This window comes from Loxodonta africana, chromosome 27 (assembly GCF_030014295.1).
Source record: "Loxodonta africana isolate mLoxAfr1 chromosome 27, mLoxAfr1.hap2, whole genome shotgun sequence".
NCBI classification, from domain to species: Eukaryota; Metazoa; Chordata; class Mammalia; order Proboscidea; family Elephantidae; genus Loxodonta; species Loxodonta africana.
The window spans coordinates 9,633,631-9,659,752 of record NC_087368.1 but is presented as its reverse complement, the minus strand read 5'-3'; the positions used below and the strand labels follow the sequence as shown (position 1 = coordinate 9,659,752).

The 26,122-nt window shown below is 37.0% G+C and overlaps 1 protein-coding gene across 7 annotated transcripts in view; it reads right to left on the bottom strand.

Moving 5' to 3' along the window:
* ANKRD28 (ankyrin repeat domain 28) overlaps positions 1-26,122 on the bottom strand; it is a 221,893-nt gene that overhangs the window by 111,339 nt on the left and 84,432 nt on the right. For 4 of the 7 annotated variants that reach the window (XM_010600471.3, XM_010600472.3, XM_023540020.2 and 1 more), the window contains one exon: positions 19,477-19,560. In XM_010600471.3, the coding sequence (XP_010598773.1) occupies positions 19,477-19,560 (84 nt within the window). Of the gene's footprint in view, positions 1-19,476; positions 19,561-20,261; positions 20,284-20,826; positions 22,394-26,122 lie in introns of those variants that run through there. The other 3 variants (XM_010600470.3, XM_010600474.3, XM_023540024.2) reach the window with 2 other exon arrangements.

Genomic DNA, 26,122 nt, shown 5'->3' with positions numbered 1-26,122 from the left:
TCTTTTCAGTGCTATTAGGATTTGTTTTATATATTTTGGAGCCCTGTCACTGGGTGCGTAGATATTTATTATGGGTATGTCTTCATGACAGATCATCCCTTTAATCATTATCTAGTGCCCTTGTCTTTTACAGTGAATTTTGTTTTAAAGTCTGTTTTATCTGAAATTAGTATTGCCATCCCTGCTCTTTTTTGGTAGCTATTTGCTTGATATATTTTTTCCCATTTTTTGATTTTTAATAAATTTACATCTTTGTTTCCAAGATGTGGCTCTTATAGACAGCATATTGATGGATCCTGTTTCTTTTTAATCCATTCTGTCACTCTCTATCTCTTTATGGGTGCGTTTAGGCCATTTACATTCAGTGTAATTATTGATAGGTGTGAGTTTATTGCTGTCATTTTGTGGTGCTTTTTCTTTTTTTTTTTTTTGGTGCTGACGTTTTCTTTGTTCCTCTTACTCTCCTGCACTGAATTCCTTTGTTTGTGAATTTTTTTTTCCACTTCTTTTGTTTCTGTAGATTTTGTTTTTTCTTCTTTATTTTCATAAGTAGTTTTGTTAAATCTCTTTGTGGTTACCCTGAAATTTATGCTTATCTTCCTAGGTTTGAGCCAGTCTATTATTACTTAGTATTGCCTTGCCTCCCTCTCCATTAGAAAGTTCTATACCTACATAGTTTATTCCCTCTTTTATTTTCTGATGTCGTTGTCATTTACAGATTAACCTCTCTGGTTCCCTTTGTTAATGTTTTGGTTTTGAAGTGTTATCTCTTCATTTAACGGTTAAGGTTCCTGAACTGACATTTGTGTCTCTTAGTTTTTTGGGTCCTTGCTATGGAGGGATAGCGTGGTGCTTCTGCCTATAGTGCCATGTTGGCTCCGCCCAATAATAATGTTTTGATGTGCGTCGCAAAATAGCACCCATTTATCTTTACCATCATTGTATGTACCTCAAATTTTTAACATACTGTAATAGACTTTACAGGGCTTGGTTCATAACTATGGGGTGTACTTAAGTCAGAAGATTGTAACCCAGGGACTACTTGTAGATATAAACATCTTCAACTAAATATTAGCAAACTGAACCCAGCAATATATGAAAACAGGTAAAACATCACTACCAAATGGGATTTACTCAAAGAATGGAAATCTCACTCAACTGGGATCAAGCAATGTAAATGAACATATTAATAGAAAAAGTAAGAAAAAAATTACATAATCATATCATTTAACAAAATTCAACATCCATTCATGATTAACAAATAAACAAACCCTCTCAGCAAACTAGGAATAGAAGGGAACTTCTTTAACCTGGTAAAGGAAGCAGTAGGCAAAGAATCAAAGGATGGACTATGCAAATCTGCTGCAAAAAGAAAACCTCTTTAAAGTTCTAAAAAAGCAAAGATATCATTTTAATGACTAAGGCATGCCTAACCAAACCATGGTCTTTTCAATTGCCTCATATGCTTGTGAAAGCTGAACAATGAAAAAGGAAGACAGAAGGATTAATGCATTTGAATTGTAGTGTTGGCAAAGAATACAGAATATACTATTGAGCTGCCAGTAGAACAAAATCTGTCTTAGAAAAAAATAAAACAGAGAAGTTCCTTAGAAGCAAGGATGGTGAAACTTCACCTTGCTTGCTTTGGAGAGGTCATCAAGGAAGACCAATTGCTAGAAAAGGATATCATGTTTGGCACAGTAGTCAGCAAAAATGAGGGAAACCCTCAATGAGATGGACTGACAAAACAGGACAACAATGTGCTCAAACACATCAAAGGTAGCGAAGGTGATCTGGTATCAGGCAGCATTTCGTTCTGCTACTCGACAGCACTGGGTGGGTATACATAAGGTTGCCATGAGTTGGACTGCAACTGAAAGACTGAATCCTTTCCTTCTAAGATCAGGAACAAGGCAAGATGCCCGCTCTTGACAATTCTATTAACCACATAGTGGAAGTCCTAGTCAGTGCAATAAGTCAAGAAAAAGAAAGAAAAAACATATGGATTGTAAACAATGAAAGTATCTCTATTGATAGATGACATATTGTTTATGTAGAAAATCCCAAGGAATCTACAAAAAAGATCCTAGAAAAAATAAGTTTAGAAAAATTTCTAGATACAAAGCCAGTATAGAAAAAGTGATTGTATTTTACATACTAGCAATGAATGGCTAGAAATTAAAAAATTTTAGAAGTATCATTTACAATAGCACTAATAAAGAAAGAATAAAAAGGAAAATGAAAGAGGGGAAAGGCAGTAAGAGGGAAAAGGAAGACTTAAAAGAGAAATACTTAGGAATAAACATAGCAAAAATTTGCAGGATTTGTATGCTCAAAACTACAAAAAACTCATGAAAGAAATCAAAGACCAAACTTAATGGAGAGAAGATAACATGTTCACGGGTTGGAAGACTCATTGTTGCTAAGGTATCAATTTTTCCCAATTTGAAATATAGATTCAATGCAATCCTCAATCAGTATCTCAGCATAATTCTTTGTAGATATTAAAAAGCTGATTCTAAAATTGTCGTGAAAAGGCAAAGAAATTAGAACAGTCAAAGCGATTTTTAAAGAACATAACAAAGTTAGGGCCTCACACTGAGATTTCAATACTTAGTGTAAAGTTGCAGTAATCAAGGCAGTGGAGTGTAAGAGAAAGGACAGACATGTCCAGAAATAAAGCCACACAAATATAGTTAACTGATTTTTTTTTTTTTTTTTTGACAAAAGTACAAAGGCAATTTGATGGAGAAATCATAATCTCTCCAACAAATGGTCCTGGAACAGCTGAATATCCACATGCCAAAAAAATGAACCCAGATCTATACACCTAACATAAAAATTAACTCATCCATCTAGAATTACCATATGACCCAGCAATTCCACTTCTAGGTATACACCCAAAATAACTGAAAGCAGAACAGAAACAGAAACCTGTACACCAATGCCCATTGCAGCATTATTCACAATAGCCAAATGGTGGAAACAACCTAAACAGCCATCAACAGATGACTGGAAAAACAAATGTGGTATATGTATTACTCAGCCACAAACAGAAATGAAGTCCTGATACATGCTATATAACACGGCTGAACCTTGAAAACATTATGCAATAGGTTAGTCTCAAAAGGACAAATATCGTTTTGATAAGAGGTAAATGCACAGAGACCTAAGTTTATCAGTGGTTACCAGTAGCAGGTTGGGGGGAGAGGGAATAGCGAGGTATTGTTTAAGGGTATAGAGTTTTCTGTTGAGAGTGAAACAAATAGTGGTGATGACTGCACATGGTGAATGTAATTAATGTCACCACTGAATTGTACACGTTAAATATGGCTGAAATGGCACTTTGTTATATATATTTGACCAAAATAAAATTGAAAAAACAAATTAAGTCAAAATGTATTATAGCTCTATCTGTTAAATCTAAAACTACAAGAAAAGACAAGAGAAAATATATGGATTGGGGAAAAGTTCTGAGATAGAACACCGAAAGCACAATCCATGAAGCTGATAAATTTAACTTCCCAGAGAAGAAATTCTGCCTCAAGACTGCAGTGTCAACCCCTGCCGAGTTTCCAGCTTCCTGGCCTGCCCTGCAGATTTCAGACTCAAGACTTCAAGGTAATTTCTTGCCAAGTTTCCAGCCTGCCAGCCGGCCCTACAAATTTCAGATTGCCAGCCCCTACAATTGTGTAAGCCAATTACCGAAAATAAATCTCTTTAAAACACACACACATATACATTCATATGCATATACATTACATATACATGTATATATTAATACACACACACCTGCTATTGCTTCTGACTGATACATGTATTATAAAGCTAACCGTAAACGGCAAAATGATAGAATTCTCAGAAATAAACATGGGTTATTATCTTTATACAACCGGTTATGGGAAGACTTTTAAACAAGTCATCCAAAGCACTAACCATAAAGGAAACACTGAAAAATTGGACTACACTGAAATTAAGACCTCATGTTCGATGGCATCATTAAGCGTGAAAGAGCAAGGTGGAACAGAAGAAGACATCCTCAACACACACAAAGGATTCATGTCCAGAATACATAAACAACTGCCGCAAATTAATAAGAAAAGACAGACAACTCAAAAGAAAAACGGGCAAAAGATTTAACAGGCACTTCACGTAAGACGGAAACCCTGGTGGCGTAGCGGTTAAGAGCTACGGCTGCTAACCAAAAGGTCGGCAGTTCAAATACACCAGGCACTCCCTGGAAACTCTATGGGACAGTTCTACTCTGTCTCATAGTGTCGCTATGAGTCAGAATCGACTTGACGGCAATGGGTTTTTTTTTTTAATTTCACGTAAGACCTTATCTAAATGTCTAATAAACTTACAAAAAGGTGCTAGACGGTCATCAAAAAAACTTGGACCAAAACAAATAATGATACACCACTATATACATATCAGAATGACTAAGAAAGTCTGACAAACACAAGAGTATGGTCCAATGATGTGGACCAACAGGAACTCTCAAACAATGCTCATAGGAGTGGTAACTGTTCAACAATACAGCATTACCTAGTGAAGCTGAAGATATACATAGCCTATATCCCAGAAGGAAGCCCTGGTGCTGTAGTGGTTAAGTGCTACAGCTGCTAACCAAAAGGTTGGCAGTTCGAATCCACCAAGTGCTCCTTGGAAACTCTATGGGGCAGTTCTACTCTATCCTATAGGGTTACTATGAGTCAGAATCGACTTGACAGCAACAGGTTTTTTATATCCCAGAAATTCTATGCCCAGGTTTACCTTATGGAAATGCATGTATATGTGTGCCAGAGGACATGTTTAAAAATCACCACATTGTTCATAATAGGCAGAAATTAGAAACAACACAACTACCTATCAATAGTAGAACAGATAAAGTGTGGTATATGCATTCGGTGGAATACTGTGAATAACCTTTCGCTATACACAACACAGGTCAATTTTTAAAAGTTTTGCACAAAAAATAACAAGATCTAAAAGAATATACATTGTATGATCCTTTTACATCAAATTCAATTAACATGTAAAACTAAACTATATTGCTTAGCGATGAACATACAGAGCCCTGGTAGCACTGTGGTTAAGAGCTCAAGCTGCTAACCAAATGGTCAGCAGTTCAAATCCACCAGCCACTCCTTGGAAACCCTATGGGGCAATTCTACTTTTTCCTATAGGGTCTCTATGAGTCGGAATCGACTTGACAGCAATGGATTTTGTAGTGATGAATAATTAGATGGTAAAACTATACAGAAAACCAAGAGATTATAAAAGACTACTGGTTGGGGGGGGGTGAGGCTGATTTTTATCAAAAAATGGGCACAAAGGGGACTTCTGAGGCTCTAGTAATATTCTGTTTCTTGACCTGGGTAGTGGTTACATTTAAATAATTCATTAAATTCTACATTTGTTTACATATTTTAAGTGTGTTTTATTTCATAACTTTTAAGAAGTCTAAGAGAAGGGAGAAAAAAAGGTTTATCACAAGTGCTAAAAATCATTCTTCTAAAATATCTACTAAAACACATGTGAACTAAGAGGAAAAATGTATTGATCAACTGGCAGAAGGCTCTGAAACAATATTGCAGCTTAAAAACAGGAGCTTCCTCTGTCGGGAAGTTCTGTCCTGAACCAACGTTTGAAATGAAAGACACCTGAAAACTGAAACGGAAAGCTGCTTAGCTTTGCACCCACACCTCTCCACCCAACAACCAATTTGGGTCTAGGAAGGAATTAGGAATAAAAGCAAAAGTTTTATTACCAGAGAATTTTGCAAAACAATGTTAAAAAACAAACAACAAAAATTTAATGTAACCTAATTTCTACGTAAACACAAAAAACCCCTCACTATACGTATTTATTTTCCAAACTAATGATAAAAACTCAACAAATATGCTCCATTTTGTAACTGAAAATTTTTTCTCATACTCAAAAACACATGTGTTCTAAAATGATTAAGTGATAATTTTCTGAGATGGTAAAGAGAACATGCTTCATGCTTCAGATAACTTTAGTAAATAATATTCAAATAATTGATTCTTAATAAAAAAACTACAAAAAATTGTGCGTTACTGGTTTAAATCTGTGTTAATTTATATGCATTTACTCAATAATTAAAGACATTAAAATTTATCACAAGGTTTTGTGACTGTAATTGAGAAATGTATTAAATATAATTTATTTAGCAATTTATTATTAATTAAATCAATTATTTTCATAGTAGATAATATAAAATTATGTAATTAAAATACAAAACATTTTCTTCAGAAATACATGCATTAGGGTGGGGCGGGAGAAAGACAGGAGTCCTGGTGGTGTCATGGTTAAAATGCTTGGTTGCTAACCAAAGGTAGGTGGTTCGAACCCACCAGCTGCTCAGCAGGACGAAGATGTGGCAGTCTGCTTTCGCAAAGATTTACAGCCTTGGGAAGCCTCTGGTGCAGTTCTCTGTCAGAACTGACTCCACAGTAGTGGGTTTTTGGTTCTGGGACAAAAAGCACCCCCCCCCCGCCGCCCCACGACCACCAATTCTGCCTCTGGATAACACCAATTACCAGTGCTACCAGCTATTTAAAGTTTGCTTATATATGCCGCTATTTGGGCAACATGATCTGAAAAGTGAAACCCAGGTTATCAAAAACTATACACTTGCCTTATTAGGCAGTTCATTAACCATGAATGGCAGCTCCCAGCAACTCTTCTCCACCCCTAAGGTTTCCATTATTCCCTGTGTTGCTTTTGTGCTACGTGTTCAGCAATCCCGCAATCTTTACTTTTATTTACTGACAGTGATTTACTCCTGTAGTATAACAGTAAAGACTCTTTCTAGTTTGTCAGGGAAGCTCTAATGCTAAGAACTTTTTATTAAATAACTTCCCTAGAACCAGTTTCCATTCTTCAGCCCTGAAGGCAAGATAGGATTTAGTGTAACTTGTCCCCATTGCAGAGAATAAAGTAGAACAGGGCCATCCTCAGCTGTCCCTCTAAAGTCAATGCTCTGCCAAACCATCAACAGAATGCTGTAAACGATACCAAAGTTTTTACTATTTCATAAGAGGCTACTGCCTTTGCCTAGAAGTATATCAAGTGCACATGCTGTTTTTTAAAGGACTCACCCTTCCAGTCACCAAAACCAAACCTGTTGCCGTCAAGCTGATTTCAATTCATAGCGACCCTACAGGACAGAGCAGAACTGCCCCATAGTTTCCAAGGAGCGCCTGGTGGATTCCCACTGCCGACCTTTTTGGTTAGCAGTCATAGCACTTAACCACTATGCCACCAGGGTTTCCATCCCTATGTCAAGGTGACTTAAATTGCCTCAACAAGTACTGGTTGGGATGTAAGGCAAAATGACTACTTGTGGAAAGAACCAGTTTAGCTTAACTACAACCAACAGTTGATTGCTCCCACCCACCAAATACACACACACACACACACACCACACCACTACAACACAACACAAAAGAGCTAAACATCTTTAGACTATAAACTTGCTAAAGTCAGGGTTTTATGTCTTGTTTTTATTCACTCACTTCTAATACTTTTTAAATGGCTACTACTTACCATATATGGAAACCCTGGTAGAATAGTGGTTAAGTGCTATGGCTGCTAACCATGAGGTTGGCAGTTAGAATCTGTCAGGTGCTCCTTGGAAACTCTATGGGGCAGTTCTATGCTGTCCTATAGGGTCGCTATGAGTTGGAATCTACTCGACAGCAGTAGGTTTACTTACCATGTACATGCAGTCCCTGGAGCTCATTCCTAAGTGTGTCTTTAAGAATTTGCAGGTAAGTCAGAACAGGTGGACAAGGGTCTTATTTAATATTACTTTAGTACAAGAAAAGGCTGGAAGGCTTTTCAACAATTTAAAATCTGCACCTGCAGCAAGTGAAGGTGATTGTGACGAAGAATATGTTCCAAGTAGGGACTGGTTCAGTCGTTTCAAAGTGACGACAAATTTACGTTAACATTAAAAGGCAAGTACGAGTTGTGAGTAAATCAGATATTCCTAACCTGGTAACTTAACTGTACTGGGCAGAAATACAGGGAATACTTCAAACAAGGTTCCTACCTCCATGGAGTTAGTTACTGAACACGTTGCAGTCAAAGAATGTGACAAGCATTACAAAGAAGTTCAGAGTGCTATAGGCATCGACTGTTGTTAGGTGCCAGTGGAGCTGATTTTCGACTCATAGTGACCCCATTAAGCTGGCCTAATACTATCTGGAGGACCAGGAAAGGTGCTGGAGAAAATGTGATATTTAAGCCAACATATCCCGATAGTATTAGGCGCTCCTTGGAAACTCTCTATGGGGCAGTTCTACTCTGTCCTATAGGGTCGCTATGAGTCGGAATTGACTCGATGGCACCAGGTTTGGGTTTTTTTGTTGTTGTTTTTTAAGCCATATATTAGTTTTCTACTGCTGCATTACAAATTACCACAAACTCAGCAGTTTAAAACAAAAATCATTTATTAGCTCACAGCTCTGTAGGGCATAAGTCAAAGAAAACTATAGCTGGGTTCTCTGTTCAAGGTCTCATAAAGCTGAAATCAAAGTGTCAGTGGACTGTATTCTCACCTGAATGGCTGACTAAAGAAGAATGTGCTTCTAGGATCATTCGGCAGAATTCAATTCCTTGTATTTGTAGGACTAAGGTCCTGGTTTCCTTAGTGGCTGTCACCCAGAAGTCATCTCAACTTCTAGAGACCACCTGCAGGCTATACAGCCCTCTTCATCTTCACAGCCAGCAAGAGAGACTCTCCCTTGCAACAAGTACCTCTCAAGCTTCAAATCTCTTACTCTTCCTGTCTTTGACTCTAGATGGAGATCTAAAGGATTCATGTGATTAGGTCAGGTCCATCTGGATAATCTTGCTTTCCTGAAGTCAACTGTTCCAGGTGACATAACCTAATCACAGGAATGATAGCCTGTCATATTCACAGTACAGAGGATTATACGTGGTGTGTATATCAGGGGGACAGGAATCTTGGCAATTGTTTTAATTAAGACTTCTGCCTGCCACAAGCTGCAACCTGAAGAATGAACAGAAGTTGCAGATGAGGCAAAGGGAGTTGGAGAGAATGGGGGCACATCTGATACCTGAGTCAGGAAAGGGCATGGAAGAGCAGGGGAAAAAAGTACAATATGACTGGATTTGTCTCCCCAGTCACCAGCACAGTAACTGCCACATATATTGTCAAGGGAATAAATCAACATGCCAAATCATATCAAATTAAACTAACAAGTATTTACTAAGATTGCCACTACAAAAGAAAAGCTAAGAACTGTCTTCTAATACATAAAGCCATTAGGCAGAATTAGGGGTGACATGCCAGGGGAGACAACATACCGGTAAACAGAGAACAAAACTGCACATAAACACAACTGGGCTCTTCGGTTGTCTTTGTTAAATGGAAGTGATGAAATCAAATAAATTCCAAAGGCCTTACTTCTGCCTCATCTGTAGCAGATGATTTAACTACTAAACCTCTAGATTCCTTTCCAGTGTAAACTATCCTACGAAACAGAAGCTATGGCTCTTGCCCTAGGGCAAATTCTACACAGGAAGTTCAGAATCTAATTACGAATTCATGTAGTAATCTATACCTTGGTCTATAATTAAATAATAATATCAAAAAAATTCAATATCCTGTTCTAACTACTGAATTTACTCTCTTCTACAATTTTAACAGTAATTACATACCTCTACTCTAACGCTTACTTGCTTTTCACAGAAAAGTAAACACCAAAACTACGTATCAATAACAGGTCCAGTAAGAATAAGGAGTAGAGGTGATACTACATATGATTGGGCAATTTTAATTATCAACAGCAATATAATTGTTTGGAGAACTAATGCATAAAATACTGCTGGACTTGAACAGAAAATTGCCATTTCACAAACTTCAAGTCTGAAACATTCAGTGGCATGTCAGTCAACTGCTTCAATCAATAAAATGCTTCTCAGTAGCCCATACGAAGCTGTTTTTTTTTTTTTTTTAAAAAAGGGCTTTTTTGGGCGGGGAGGGGATAGAGACGGGCTCTGAATATTTGGATGAAGACAAAGTCTTCCTAACCATTTGTTTTGGTTTCTATTGCTGCAAAACAAATCATCCCAAAACTTGATGGCTTAAAATAACAACCTTTAGCCATCAGCAAAATGCAAATCAAACCCACAATGAGATAAATACAACTTCACACACACTAGGATGGTTATACTAAAAAAGACGGATAATACACGTTGGCAATATTGTGAAGAAACTGGAACCCTCAAACAATGCTGGTGGGATTGTAAAATGGTGCATGCAGCTGCTTGAGAAAATAATCTGGCAGTTCCCCAAAGGTTAAACAGAGTTACCTTATGTCCCAGTCATCCCATTCAAGGTATACGCCCAAGAGAAATAAAAACATATACTCCTGTAAACACGTGTACACCAATGTTCATAGCAGCATTATTCCCGACAGCTAAAAAGCAGAAACAATCTAAATGTCCAGCAACTGATCAATGAATAAATAAAAGGTAGTATATCCATGAATCAAGCAAGAGGAGAAAAGACCAAAATGGATATCAGAAGAGACTCTGGAATTTGCTCTCGAACATCCAGTAGCTAAAGCAAATGGAAGAAGTGATGAAGTCAAAAAGCTGAACAGAAGATTTCAAAGGGCAGCTTAAGGAGACAGAGTAAAGTATTATGATGACACGTGCAAAGACCTGGAGAGAGAAAACCAAAAGGGAAGAACACTCTCAGCATTTCTCAAGCTGAAAGGGCTGAAGAAAAAAATTCAAGCCTCGAGTTGCAATACTGAAGGATTCTACAAGGAAAATATTAAATGATGCAGGAAGCATCAAAAGAAGATGGAAGGAATACACAGAGTCACTACCAAAAAGAACTGGTCGACATTCAACCATTTCAGGAGGTAGCATATGCTCAGGAACTAATGGTAATGAAGGGAGAGATCCAAACTGCACTGAAAAAACGGGCAAAAAACAAGGCTTCAGGAATTGACGGAATACCAACAGAGATGTTTCAACAAACAGATGCAGCACTGGAAGTGCTCCCTCTTCTATGCCAAGAAATCTGGAAGACAGCTACCTGGCCAACCGACTGGAAGAGATCCATATTTATGCCTATTTCCAAGAAAGGTGATCAAATCGAATTTGGAAATTATCGAACAATATCATTAATGTCACACGAACGTAATATTTTGCTTAAGATCAAAAGTGGCTGCAGCAGTACATCAACAGGAACTGCCAGAAATTCAAGCCACATTGAGAAGAGGACACAGGACCAGGGATATCACTGCTGATGTCAGATGGATCTTGGATGAAAGGAAAGAATACCAGAAAGATGTTTATCTGTGTTTTACTGACTATTCAAAGGCATTTGACTGTGAGAACTGTAACAAATTATGGATAATATTGCAAAGAATGAGAATTCCAAAACACTTAATTGTGCTCATGAGAAACTGTACACAAACCAAGAGGCAGTCATTCAAACAGAACAAGGGGATACTATGTGGTTTAAAGTTAGGAAAGGTGTGTGTCAGGGTTTTATCCTCTGACCATACTTACTCAATCTGTATGCTGAGTAAATAATCCAAGAAGCTGGGCTATATGAAGAAGAACAGGGCATCAGGATTGGAGGAAGACTCATTAACAACCTGCAATATGCAGATGACACAACTTTAACTGCTGAAAGTGAAGAGGACTTGAAACACTTACTGATGAAGATCAAGGAGTACAGCCTTCAGTAAGGATTACATATCGACATAAAGAAAACAAAAGTCCTCACAACTGGACCAATAAGCAACTGCGTGATAAATGGAGAAAAGACTGAAGTTGTCAAGGATTTCATTTTACTTGGATGCACAATTAACACCCACTGAAGCAGCAGTCAGGAAATCAAATGGTACACTGCACTGGGCAAATCTGCTGCAAAAAACCTCTTTAAAGTGTTGAAAAACAAAGATGTCACTTGAAGAAGGAAAATGTGCCTGACCCAAGCCATGGCATTTTCAATTGCCTCATATGCATGCGAAACCCAGATGATGAATAAGTAAGATCAAAGAAGAACTGACGCCTTAGAATTGTGGTGTGGGCGAAGAATACTGAATAAACCATAGCCTGCCAAAAGAATGAACAAATCTGTCTTGGAAAAGGTACAACCACAATGCTCCTTAGAAGCAAGGATGGTGAGACTACGTCTCACATACTTTGGACATGTTATCAGGAAGGATCAGTGCCCGGAGAAGGACATCATGCAGGGTAAAGCAGATAGCCAGAGAAAAAGAGGAAGACCCTCAAAGAGATGGATTGACACAGTGGCTGCAATAATGGGCTCAAGCATAACAGTGATTGTGAGGATAGCACAGGACTGGGGAGTGTTTTGTTCCATTGCACATAGGGTTGCTATGAGTTGGAACCAACTCAATGGCACCTAACAACATTATATCCGTTAAAAAAAAAAAAAGTTGCTGTCAACTCTGACTCATAGTGACCCTACAGGATAAAGGAGAACTGCTCCATAGGGTTTCTAAGGAGTGGCTGGTCGATTTGAACTGGTGACCTTTTGGTTAGCAGTGGAAATATTATTTGGCAATAAAAAGAAATGATGTGCTGGCATTAATCCAAAAAACACAAAATAATAACTGTTGGAGAGGCTGTGGAGAGACTGGAACTCTTATACACTGCTGGAGGGAACGTAAAATGGTACAGCCACTTTGGAAATCGATTTGGTGCTTCCTTAAAAAGTTAGAAATGAGAACTACCATACAACCCAGAAATTCCGCTCCTCGGAATATATCCTAGAGAAATAAGACCCTTTACACGAACAGATATATGCACACCCATGTTTACTGCAGCACAGTTTACAATAGCAAAAAGCTAGAAGCAACCAAGGTGTCCAACAACAGCTGAATGGATAAATAAACTATGGTATATTCACATAATGGAATACTACGCATTGGTAAAGAACAATGATGGGTCTGTGAAACATTTCATAATATGGAGGAACCTGGAAGGCATTATGCTGAGTGAAATTAGTCAGACGCAAAAGGACAAATATTGTATAAGACTACTATTATAAGATCTTGAGAAATAGTATAAACTGAGAAGAACACATTCTTTTGTGGTTAAGACGGGGGGAGGGAGGGAGGGAGGGTGGGAAAGGGTTATTTACTGATTAGATAGAGTAGATAAGAACTACTTTAGGTGAAGGGAAGCACAACACTCAACACGGGGAAGGTCAGCTCAACTGAACTGGACCAAAAGCAAAGAAGTTTCCTGAATAAACTGAATGCTTTGAAGGTCAGCAGAGCAAAGGTGGGGGTTTGGGGACTATGGCTTCAGGGGACATCTAAGTCAATTGGCAAAATAAATTCTATTAAGAAAACATTCTGCATCCCACTTTGAAGTGTGGCATCTGGGGTCTTAAATGCTAACAAGCGGCCATCTAAGATGCATCAATTGGTCTCAACCCACCTGGATCAAAGGAGAATGAAGAACATCAAGGCACAAGATAATTATGAGCCCAACAGACAGAAAGGGCCACATGAACTAGAGACTTACATCATCCTGAGACCAGAAGAACTAGATGGTGCCCAGCCACAACCGATGACTGCCCTGACAGGGAGCACAAAAAGAGAACCCTTGACAGAGCAGGAGAACAGTGGGATGCAGACCCCAAATTCTCATAAAAACACCAGACTTAATGGTCTGACTGAGACTAGCTAGAAGAATCCCGGCGGTCACGGTCCCCAAACCTTCTGTTGGCCCAGGACAGGAACCATTCCAGAAGAGAAGTCATCAGACATGGATTGGATTGGACAATAGGTTGGAGAGAGATGCTGATGAGGAGTGAGCTACTTGTATCAGGTGGACACTTGAGACTGTGTTGGCATCTCCTGTCTAGAGGGGAGATGGGAGGGTAGAGAGCGTTAGAAACTGCAAAATGGTCACAAAAGGAGAGACTGGAAGGAAGGAGCGGGCTGACTCATTAGGGGGAGAGTAAATGGGAGTATGCAGTAAGGTGTATATAAGTTTATATGTGAGAGACTGACTTGATTTGGAAACTTTCACTTAAAGCACAATAAAAATTATTAAAAAAAAGCTGATGTACTGATACGTGTTACAATATGGATGAACCTTGAAAACACTATGCTAAATTAAAGAAGCCAGTTGCAAAATATTACATGTTTTACGATTCCATTTGTATGAAATGCCCAAAACAGGCATTGGAGCCCTGGTGGCAGAGTGGTTAAGAACTCAGGGTGCTAACCAAAAGGTAGGAAGTGTCAATCCACCAGCCACTACTTGGAAACCCTGTGGGGCAGTTCTACCCTGTCTGTTCTATAGGGTCGCTATGAGTCAGAATCCACTCAACAGCAACTTTTTTTGTGTATGTGTGTGTAGAGACAAAAAGTAGATTAACGGTTGCCAAGAAATTATAGTAGCGGTGAGGGGGTGGGAGAGAGGATAAGGGGTGGCTGCTAACGGGTATGGGGTTTCTTTTTGCAGTGATGAAAATGTTCTAAAATTGACTGTGGTGATGGTATCACAACTCTATGACTATACTAAAAACCAATGAATTATACACTTTAAATGGGTGAATTATATCTCAATAAAGCAGTTATATTTAAAAAGAGAGAAACCCTTTGAAGGTTGAAAAGCACTAAACATTTTGGATTATTCTTTCACCAGCCTAAGGTAGTACACGCAAATACTGCTCAGCACCAGCTAAAACCCTGAGGGGGATATTCTGTAGATACCTGGGATTTTCTTCTTGTTCCATTCTCTCCTCTCAGTTACTTTGTCCTGAGAACTCTAGCCCCTTTGTTCTCCCCCAAGAGAGGCTTTTGTGTTCAGTCATCTGTAATGCTAAAATTTAATAGTACTTGGTATCATGAAAATTAGCATCATATTAGCATCACACCTTAAAAGGTGGGAATCCATACCAAAAAAAACAAACCCACTGCCGTTGAGTCGATTCCGACTCATATGATGAGAATCCATAGAGCATAGATATACCTTTTAGGGGAAAAAAATCCACTTTTGAACCATTATTACTTTATGGCACTATTTGGCAATAGATAAAGTATTTCTTTCTCTCCAATTTGCTTTCATATTTTTGCAATTTCTGTCAGTCCGATATAGGTTCAAATTCTTTTTCTGCTACATTTACAGATCCTGGAGATGCTTAACCTTTCGGGGTTTTAGTTTGTTACCTATAAAATGGAACGTTAACCTACCAACTTTAAAAGATGGTTGCATAAATCAAATTGAATAAGATTTTGAAAAGTGCATATCAATGTCTCAGAAATAAAATTCTAAAATTAATATCAATTTCCATCACTCTGAATAGAGAAAAACAATTTTTATTTGTAGAAAATAAGCTTCTTATAAAGAAGAGTCAGACTTTTCTTTTGAAATGTGATACCATTAATATTTCAGATTAATTTTTTGGGTTCTACAACATGAAATTAAGAAAAAAAAAAAAAAACCCTGTTGCTGTCGATTCCAACTCATAGCAACCCTATTAGGCTCTAGCAAATCTTAGGGAAAGACATTTTTAAAAATTTCTTTTTTTAGGCCACATAAACCTAGAAATACAAATGAAGACTTTTGGGCAAAAGCAGATCAGTTAAAGTCACTCAGAATTTTTACAGCACCTTAAATTTAGGTTAAGAACCTGAAGGTCATTAACATAACCCCATAAATTTTACAAAAAAAGAAAAGTGAGTCCTGAAGAAGTGAAATGAATATGCGCAAGCTGTACAGTTAATAAGGCTAAGAAGATGTGAGACCCTAAGTCCTTCAACTTACAGTCCAAGTGTCCTTTATATACCATTCGGCTTTTAAAAAATATTTGACTGTGTTTCACTTTTTTGGTTTACAGTGCTGCTTCTTCCACATCCAGGTGACTTTTATTTTTCTAAGTCTGATCTTTCAATTACTTTTAGTAAATCAATAATTTTCCTCTGTTAGGTTTCCTACCCAATCAACTATTTCCCCTTTCTTCCTTCTTATGAAAAGCCTGATTTTTCCAGATATGGAACAGCAATATATTCAGTGAAGATGAGCCTCTATTCCCACCCCATGGGATGAACCAAGATTGATCTAAGTAAAGATGCTAATCCCATTCTACTTTGCTGGTGGGCTGGTTTAGGGTGGCCTTATAACCAATGGGACCTCAGGGGGGAGTTTTGTGTGGTTCTAGAAAAGATGTATCGCCTTGATTTTTTTTTAAGTAAATTTACAGGGAGAGCCCCCCTTCCAGTTTCTTTGGTTGTTGTCATGAGTACAAGATGCAGCACTCACCTCTCCACCCTGAGGAGAAGGCTCACTCAGACTTCTGACATCACTGTCATAACCAGTTTAGGAATCATGTCCCTCCGGATTAAACTATCAGTAACCAGCTGCTGTTGAGCTGATTCCAATGCATGGCAACCCCATGTGTGTGAGAGTGGAGCCGTGCTCCACAGGGTTCTTCAATGGCTGATTTTTCAGAAGTAAGTCACAGGCCTTTCTGTCAAGGCACCTCTGGATGGACTTGAACTGCCAACATTTTGGTTTGCAGTGGAACGCATTACCTGTTTGCACCACCCAGGGATTAAATTATTACATAAGAAATAAACCTCTATTTAGTCAGGTAGTGAATACTTGGGGTCAAGAGCCTCCAAATACAAAAAAAAAAAAAAAAAAAACTCCAGTATTTTCTAGTGAAATCATGTTACCTATTTTCTATAACAGAAGAACACAAAAACTTCCTTCTCACATCAAGTAATATGAAAGCATAAATTTTTTTTTAATTAGAGTTTTGTTAAAAACCAGTTAGCTGTGTTACTAAGAAAAATGTTCTTTAGTGGTTCACAATATTCAAAACTTGAGAATTTGACTAAAGAAACTGATTTCAAATAATATAATGTCTAACAGTATACTAACAAATCTGAACTCCTGCACTCATTCTAAAAATATATAAAAACAACTTCAATATATTTAGGAGTAAGCTGAGTTTCAAAAAGTCAGGTGTTATTCCCAATAAATTGATTTTAGAAACACACCATTGTTACACTGATATAAAGCTTAAAAATCTTGTATTACCTATTGAGGGTCAGTGAATTCTATGTAAGAACAGGGCATTTTATTACACATACACACATACCCACCCTCCTTAAAATTCCAAGTGGTTCCTTAATAGAGGACAAAAACATAAAGAGAAAAATTTTACCATCTTATATTAGAAAAACAGGAAATATTTAACAAATACTAAAATTATGACAATACCACTCAACAATTAAAGAGTCACAAGACTCCCTAATAGGGAACACAACAGAGAGTCCCTGATGCAGCAGGAGAAAAGTGGGGTACAGAATTCAAACTCTAGTAAAAAGACCAGATTTACTTGTCTGAATGAGCCTGGAGGGACCCCAGAGGACATGGCCCCCGGACTCTCTGTTAGCCCCGAACTGAAACCATTCCCAAAGCCAATTCTTCAAACAAAGATTACACTGGATTGTAAGACATAAAACGACACTGGTGAGGAGTGTGCTTCTCAGCTCAAGTAGACACATGAGACTAAGTGGGCAGCTCCTGTCCAGAGGCGAGATGAGAAGGCGGAGGGGGACAGGAGCTAGTTGAATGGACACGGGAAATACAGGGTGGAGAGGAGGAGTGTGCTGTCGGGTTATATGGAGAGCAACTAGGGTCACAAAACGATGTGTAAGTTTTTTATGAGAAACAGACTTGAATTGTAAACTTTCACTTAAACCACAATTAAAAAAAAAAAAGGGGGGTCACAAGAGAAAAGGCCTAAAAGCAACCATAAAAATATCTAGCACAAAACCCATGAATCATTGACAACAACCATCAAGGAGTCACCCTCAAAAAGGGCCTACTGATTTGGGGTAAAACCTAACCTTTACTTATGCCCTAAGTTTTAGAACAGGAGAACATGCTAGGATGTGTTAAAAAAAAAAATGATGATTCAAAGCAAGTCAACAAAGGAGTCTTTATGTAGAGAAGTGAAGGCTAAACACCATAAAAGTTAGGTGGTCACACACCACTCCCACATACACAGTAGCTCCCAATAATGGCTCTGAATAATTTTTTTTAATTTCAGAAATTTTGATTAATATAACAGGAAAAAAGCAGTCTTGGCTATAATGAGACTTAGTAATGACAGAGAAATTAGCCATGGTAAATGGGATTATAAAATTCAAAATTTCTCACTAAGATCTGATGGTACTATCAAAAACAAAACTAGAATCAAACAGAACAGAAAGCCTGCTTTCCTCCTTTTCACAAATCCATATCCCTATAGTTTTTTTCCGACTTAAGAAAAGTAGATTCTCTAGGACACCTCAGTGAGGTAAGGTGATCAGGAGCTCCATGTAAAGTAAATCCTGATGAGGTGCATGTTTCCTAGTCCTGAGTTAGGTGCGTATATTTTCCAATTATAAAGACAATTAACTTAGAAAAGTTTAAGGAGGAAAAAAAAAAAAAGTAACCATAGCATTTTCATCAGTACCCAATGTTAAAATCAACCATTTTAGCTAAATAGCTTAAGATGAGCTTACAAGGGTATTTTCTTAGAACTATAATCATTTCTAGGTCGGTTTTGGTATTGCTATAACTACCCAAAAGTTATGAATCATATGACTTTTCTCTGCAACTCATAATTCAGAGATGCAATTCTTTCCAGTAAAAATATATACATCAGTGAATTTGATCTGATAAGAGTAAATTATGTACTTTCAGCCTCAATTTAATAAATTAAAGAAATTACTGGCCATTGGAGAAACATAAAAAGAGGAAATTATCCAGATATTCACTCTTTCTAAAACTGTCTCCCAAGTTAGTCCTGAATATCAAATCTACTGAATCTTCAAGTTTAGACACTTTTTAAACACTGTCTTTCTTTGCTGAGAGAATCAATCAGGCAAAAATTAATGAAAGGAGTCTTTGTAAAATGCTCATTATTTACAAAAAGAAAATTTGACCTCATAATCAATTAGATACATAACAAATTTAATAGAAATACCTTGTATTTCAAATTTACAAAAAGAATTCTGATCTGAAATGCACACTGAAGTATTTCAGGATTAAGTATCAGGATGTCTACAGCTTACTTTCAAATGGGGTTCAGAAAAATAAGAGAACTATATATATTATATATATATACACAATATATATATCTGTGTAAATATGAGCATATATGGCAAAATATTATCAATGCTGAATCTAAGCAGAGGGTATACAGGTGTTCAGAGTGTTCTGTGTATGGAAAATTTCAAAGCAAAAATTAGGAGAACAAAAGACCCTCACTGGCTTCTAGCTACAAGACTCTTCTGCCCTCATTTAAAACGACGGTTACGTAACTGTTATATCTGTATAAAAGTCACAAGTCTGAGAACGAGCTTTAAAAAGTCATTTTAAAGGTTAGAATCAGTGAATTAATTGTTTTACCTGAAAGTTAACATCTTCTTTCTTAAATATTAGCGCTTGAACTTCATCAGGATCTCCATTAAATATAGCTTGCACCAGTGATGGCTGAAATATAAGAGAGTAATAAAAACATTAAGTCACACTTACCAAATGGTATCCTAAATCTAAAAATTGTCTTCCCTTTTGAGATAAACCAGAAGTCTTCTGAAGCCAAATCATATTAAAGCACAAGATCCCTTCTTGGAAAAAACGGCCTTTAGAGAAAGAAAACAGGTGCCCTGGGAGAGCAATGGGTAAAGTGCTTAGTGGCTAACCTAAAGACCAGTGGTTCAAACTCACCAGCTGTTCTCAGGGAGGAAAGATCCGGGGATCTGCTCCCATAAAGATTACAACCTGGGAAACCCTATGGCGCAGCTCTACTCTGTCCTATATGGTCGCTAGGAGTTGGAATCGACTTGATGGCACCCAGCAATAGCAAAAAAAAAATACATCACCTCGGCTTGACCTAAATAAGGTGGTATAACAAACACAATTAGATTTTATTTTCTTCCTTTTAAGTTGAAGCCTTTTATTTATACATAAAGTCTTCCAAACGCTAATATGACATCCCAGTATCTACTTGTGGGATACAACTTAAACAAGCAGCTCGCAGCCCATGCTAAAGCCCTTGAAGAAAGGCTTATTCAGGGCATCAAAATAACTTGTATGGGTTAGCACTATATGTATAAACATACAGATCCCAAGAAGGCAAATTTGGCAGTTGATGAAAATACCTGTTATAGAAAAAACAAAAAAAATACATATACCTGAATGGCGTGAAGAGACAAACACGTGCATGGTCTAAATATAACAATTTCCTATTCTACAACACAGTCTCTCTGATTCCATATTATACTAGTGAAAGAAGCCATTAACAAAGAATTAAAAATAAAGTTAAAGATGAAGTTTGGTTCTTTTTCATACAAAGTCTTGCATGTAAATACATAAAATCCATTACAGAAAAGGCCATGCCTCAGTGTTGCTGGTAGTTGTCAAGCTTTCCTAAAACATGCAGAGTTCCTGTTTCTTGTTACATGGGTTTCTGAAACCACATGATGAAAACAGAAACGTGGTTGCCATAACCACTATTTTTCAAAAATCTTTTTAAGACAGTAAAGTCTGAAATGTTATCTAAGCATTTAAAAAATTAAAAATGAGAAACGTGTGTATTTTACACACAAGCAAGACTGCATCACAGTTTTGCATCTATAGTGCTTTAATTCAGATTTTTAATTAAACTATTGGAAACTAACTTATGTCTACTCTTAAAAAATAAAATTCCCCCTAATAGTTCAGTAGCATACGGTAAACATATAAACTCTCATATCTTACCAATACATTTCCAGAAGGTAGAGAATGTAGGGATTTATTTTCCTGTGGCAATTTAGAAATGAATGCAGGAGATTCATCTTCTACCTCCTCCAAAACAACAATACACACCCGACTCATTCGCTCTTTTAAAATACTAAATTCAAAGCTATATGGTAAAAGTCACAGTTGGAAGAGCACAAGTAGTTTTTCCTCCTCTTCTGTACAACACTTACAAACATTCTCTGCGAACAGCACAGCTGTTGTTTTTTTTTTTTTTTAAGTTACTAGGTACTACTGGAAAAACTGAAGTTTAAAATTATGACCACATAGCTTGTAACTTTCTAAAAACAACAAAATTTTATTATTTTCTGCTGGGTTACTGCAATACCTAAAAAGAAATTTCACATTAACATGTCAATAACTAAAACTGAGTCCAGTACAAGCTCACTTAAAAATACTTTTCCCCTGCCAAAATAGTCCTATTGCTCTAAATTTACTTGCACAAAAAGGTCACTGTTTTTGGTGATACAACACCACACGATGTAGAAATGAAATGAGAAACAACCGCTGAGACAGAGATGATCACAGCTATACCCACTCTTGCCTGCAAGGTCATATAGTTACCAGTAGCTGGCTTTCTTATAATTGGAAAAAAAATCTCACTATTCTGTTTCCACTTCTAATTTGTCTTCATTTCTTCAGCTTCACTGGTTTAATGCAGATACTACCCGGAAAAAAAAAAAAGTATCTAGAGCTCAGCACAAATTCCGAAAATGATGCTTAGAGGTTGACAATTCTTTCTGTGTTTTGGAAGAAAGAAAAGGGGGGAAAAAAACACCACTCTGCATTAATAGCAAAGCTGCAGTACATTTACATACGATGAGTCAGCCCACAGGAGACAATAGGACTCTTGGTACTAGAATACAGCTTGATTAATCCAGACTTCCCAAATAATAGAAGAAACATGGATAGCTTTATTTCCATCAATAGCATAAGCGAGGCAGATCATTCATTCCTTCTACATCAGGCAGTTGGTCTGTAGCTGCTCCAGCAAAAGGGCACCAGGCAGAAACGGTGTTAGAGGAGAATCCTAATAGAACAAGCAGTCTGCAAAGGAATTAGAAGGCATGTGAGCTCCAATTACGGCTTCAGGCTTTTTCTTAAAAAAGAAAGAGGAGAAAAAGAAAAAGAAAAAAAAAAAAGGCAGTAGTTTATCACTCCAGTGTTTCCTTTGATCTCCACACGAATACAGCTCCCATTAAATAGTCTTCATTCAGAGGAAAAAAACAGCAGACTGTGCATCTTCTTTGAACCAACTACTTTATTCAATCATCTGCCTCTGTGCCAACAGAGTTTTTCCTTCCACTGTGAAAACCACTTCAGTTATCCTTTTCAGTAGACTTCAGAAGCTTTCCTGCTTCTCAGATGATCTTGCAAAAAACCACGGACACCCCAAATAGTAGGTCCTTCAAAAATTTCTCTACAACCTCAGGATCGGCTCCACAGAAGCATTTCAACTGGGCAACAGTCGGAAGAGCAAAGACTGCAGACCCGCAGGATGAAATGCCTAGTAATGCTCACATGTTACACTTACCAGAGATCTGAGCTACTGCTCAGGATGTAACTTCCTCTAGCAGGAGAAAAAAATAGTGCATTTGGACAGCCTTCACAATTAGACAACTCATGCCAGTTCTGTGACTAATCCAGATCAAACCGAAAAATTCTATAACTGAAAAACGAGTGCGCTTTTAACATTTTCCACTAAAAGCCACAAGGAAATCTGGTGTACTGCCTCTGCTGACTAACACTGGTTTTAGCAAGTAAACAATTCCAAACAGCTTAACCGCTTTCGTATGTTACAATACAGCAAATGTTTAACCCTGTAATGACAGCTGCAGTAAGAACATGTCTGCAGTGAACCCACGAAAAAGATTTAGAAATGAAGACAAACGTTTTATCAGAATACAAAAACCAGGAACCTAGTAAAGGTTTTATTCTTTTTTTTTTTTTAACTGAGACCATTTTTAACCTAGCAGATGTATGTTATTTCTAAAAACACAAAGTTTAAACAAAAAAATTTATGATTTTTCTAACAACTTTAATTAGTTGAATGTACTCAATCATTAATTCGTATTTTTAGAGTGAAAAATTAAAAATTTCATAATGTAGAAATTCTAACTCTAATATCCTATAAATCATTTGCATTTTAACTGAAGAAATTAACTAAACCTACCTTTCCATCTGGAAAATGGAATAAAGCCTTAAGAATCTGTTAAATAGCTGCACAAAACAACTGTGTAAAGTCCTTGGTACCAAATAATCTGTATGCCAAAAGGGCATAAGATAAACACAAAGAAAACAAAGAATCTCTCTCCCCTATAAAGAATTTCCTCAAAGCTACAAGTGTCCCTAATGAGGATATTTGCCAACAGAAAAATTACAAAGAAAATACCACCGTCCCCTTTAAATCTGTTTTTTCTTTCATCAACATATACTTTTATTAATAAACATAGCTTTTTTTAGACATTTATGACATGTCAGGTGCTGTGTAGTGGTTAAGTGCTACAGTTGCTAAACCAAAGGGTTGGCAGTTCGAATCTGCCAGGCGCTCCTTGGAAACTCTATGGGGCAGGTCTACTCTGTCCTATAGGGTCCCTATGAGTCGGAGCAGACTCGATGGCACTGGGTTTAGGTGCTGTACATTTCCACTTAATACACTCCATAAGCTTGATACATTTCCATATTATAGAGGAAAAACCAGACTCAGAAATTAGGTATTTTATTCAAAGTCATGCAAATTAGTAAAGTTGTGCTAACTCCAAACACGTTTTTTTATTCTGCTTTCATCGTGTGTGTATACATACACACACTCTCTCAAGATTTTTGCTAGCTAAAAAGGCGGTCTCTGTGATGGTCGTGAAAAGTTTAGGTAATAAAGTAATATACTATCTACTGCAATAATATTCCAAAAAGTTATTTTTAAATGGGTGTTTCAGGGCTAGTCTTCACTCACATGTTAAGCAAATTTACTTATCAAAACCATACACGCACATACCCACACACAAGACAGCATCTAAGAATGCCAGAAATTTAATAAAAACCATTAAAAGCCATAGAATATCAATCTGTGAAAGAGCCTATAAACCTTACATATCTGAACCAAAGTACTAAAACATGTTAACAATTCAGAGAGTTGTATCTTAAAATGTAAAATAGTTTTAAGCCACATTAAAGGCCTGCAAATATCCTGATACACAAAAATGCTATCAACCAGCTCCACAAGGTGAATCAAAAATAACATCTTAATATCTGAAAACGAAACCGTTATAGTAACCATACTCTATATTCTATCTTCAGAATATTTTTCTTTTTAAATAGGCAATTTTAACTTGTTCCAAAGTAGCTAGCGTGTAAATTCACCTACTTAAGACTGAAGCAGGTATATCCTGTTTCTTGTTCTAAGCCAACTTCCATATTTAGGTCTTTCCCAACCACAAAGCAAGCTCCTTGAAGGCAGAGGCTGTGTTATATACATATTGTTTCCTTCTGCTTTCTTCCACCTGGAAATAATTTCATTGAAATAAATTCTACTATGTCGCAAGACTTTAGAATAGAGTGGCAGAATTATAAAGACAATATGCTTTAATGAGAAAACATAAGCATTAATGAGTAATAAAGTGAATTTTATATCTCTATTAAGTGAGCAACTTAAATTTAGTAGCTAATATAAAACAGTGATATAGTTAAAAATAAGGCCTCAGGAGTCAGCCTATCTACAGTTCAAATTCTGACTCCATCATTTACTAGCTGTGTCCCTGGGCAAACTATTTAAATTTCCTGAGCCTCAGTTTCCTCACACTTATAAAATTAGAATAATAATCCCCAGGGATTTTACTGAGGAGAAACAGAGTAACAGCAAAGTGATTGATAATTAAAGCTTTTTTTAATCAAACTGCCTGGATTCCAATCCAGATTCCCACTGTGTGACCTTGAGCAAGTTTAACCTGTGTCTCATTCCAAAATCTATTAAACGACACACATCAACAGAACCTACTTCATGGTGTTGCTGTGAAGTTTAAATGAGATAATCTTGTTATTACAGATATTCAGAGTAGTTGAATGATGTCACTTGTGAAATCAATGAGCAGATATAGGGCTAACTACACACAGGCAGGCACCCATCCTCTTAGTAACTGTGAGGCTAATCAGAACCTCAGAAACCAGAGAGGAGTTTACAAGTGTTACTGGGGGTAGGATGGAGGGACCAGTAAACTTAAGAAATAGGACCACAGGTTCTTTACATTCTTCCACATTCATTGTATTTCACAGTCTAGGGAAAGAGAAAGGTCTACCATATATTATATAATCAAAGATAAAAAAAAAAAAATTAAGAGATAAATACTGCATTTTTTAAATTATCTAAGTTAGTAGCACCGTACTGTTTTATATCTTGTTAACTTCTACTGATTAAGACAGGCCCCTAACTCACATCTTAAAGGAAAAGGAGAGAGGTACATAAGTAATTAAGAAATTAGGAATGGAGAAAGTACTTCTGATGAAAAATTACTGACAAAGATTGTGTAAACCATAAGTTCAACTTTTTTTTTTTTTTTTCCCCAGTTAGGGAAATGGCAAGGGGATGTGGTTTTTCTTTAGGTGGTTACTTTTAAAGTCATATTAGTTAGATTAAGTTTTTAATAAGCCAACAAATTCAACCCTGACAATGTCATAATCTTTTCTTTATACTAAAATGTATCCTATTAATAGAGCTTATTCTTACTGTTCATAGACTCACATATTGGTAAAGCTGGCTTAAACCTTCATTTTACTGATGAAAAACTTAAGGCCCTGAAAGACTGTTTTTTTTTTTTTTTTAATTGTGCTTTAAGTGAAAGTTTACAATTCAAGTCAGTTTCTCATATAAAAACTTATACACACATTGTTATGTGACCGTAGTTGCTCTCCCTACAATGTGACAGCACACTCCTCTCCACCCTGCATTTCGCATGTGAAAGACTATTCTCATGTTCCTATTTTGTTACACAAGCATTTCTTTCTCAGATACAAATAACTTTTTCCTTTTTAAATAAGTCACTGTGATTTTGAGTCTCTGATATTTGGAGCTGAAACTAACACTACCTGATAATCTTATTCTTTAATTGTCAATCAGTGGGCATATATCCTTCTAGCCCTGTTCTTCTACCATCCATACTCAAGTAGGTATAATTACTTAAACTTCCAATAAATAAAATGGGTTAGAGACACTAGTTGCAACAAATTGTGACAAGAACAATGACTGACTAGGAATGGCTTGGAA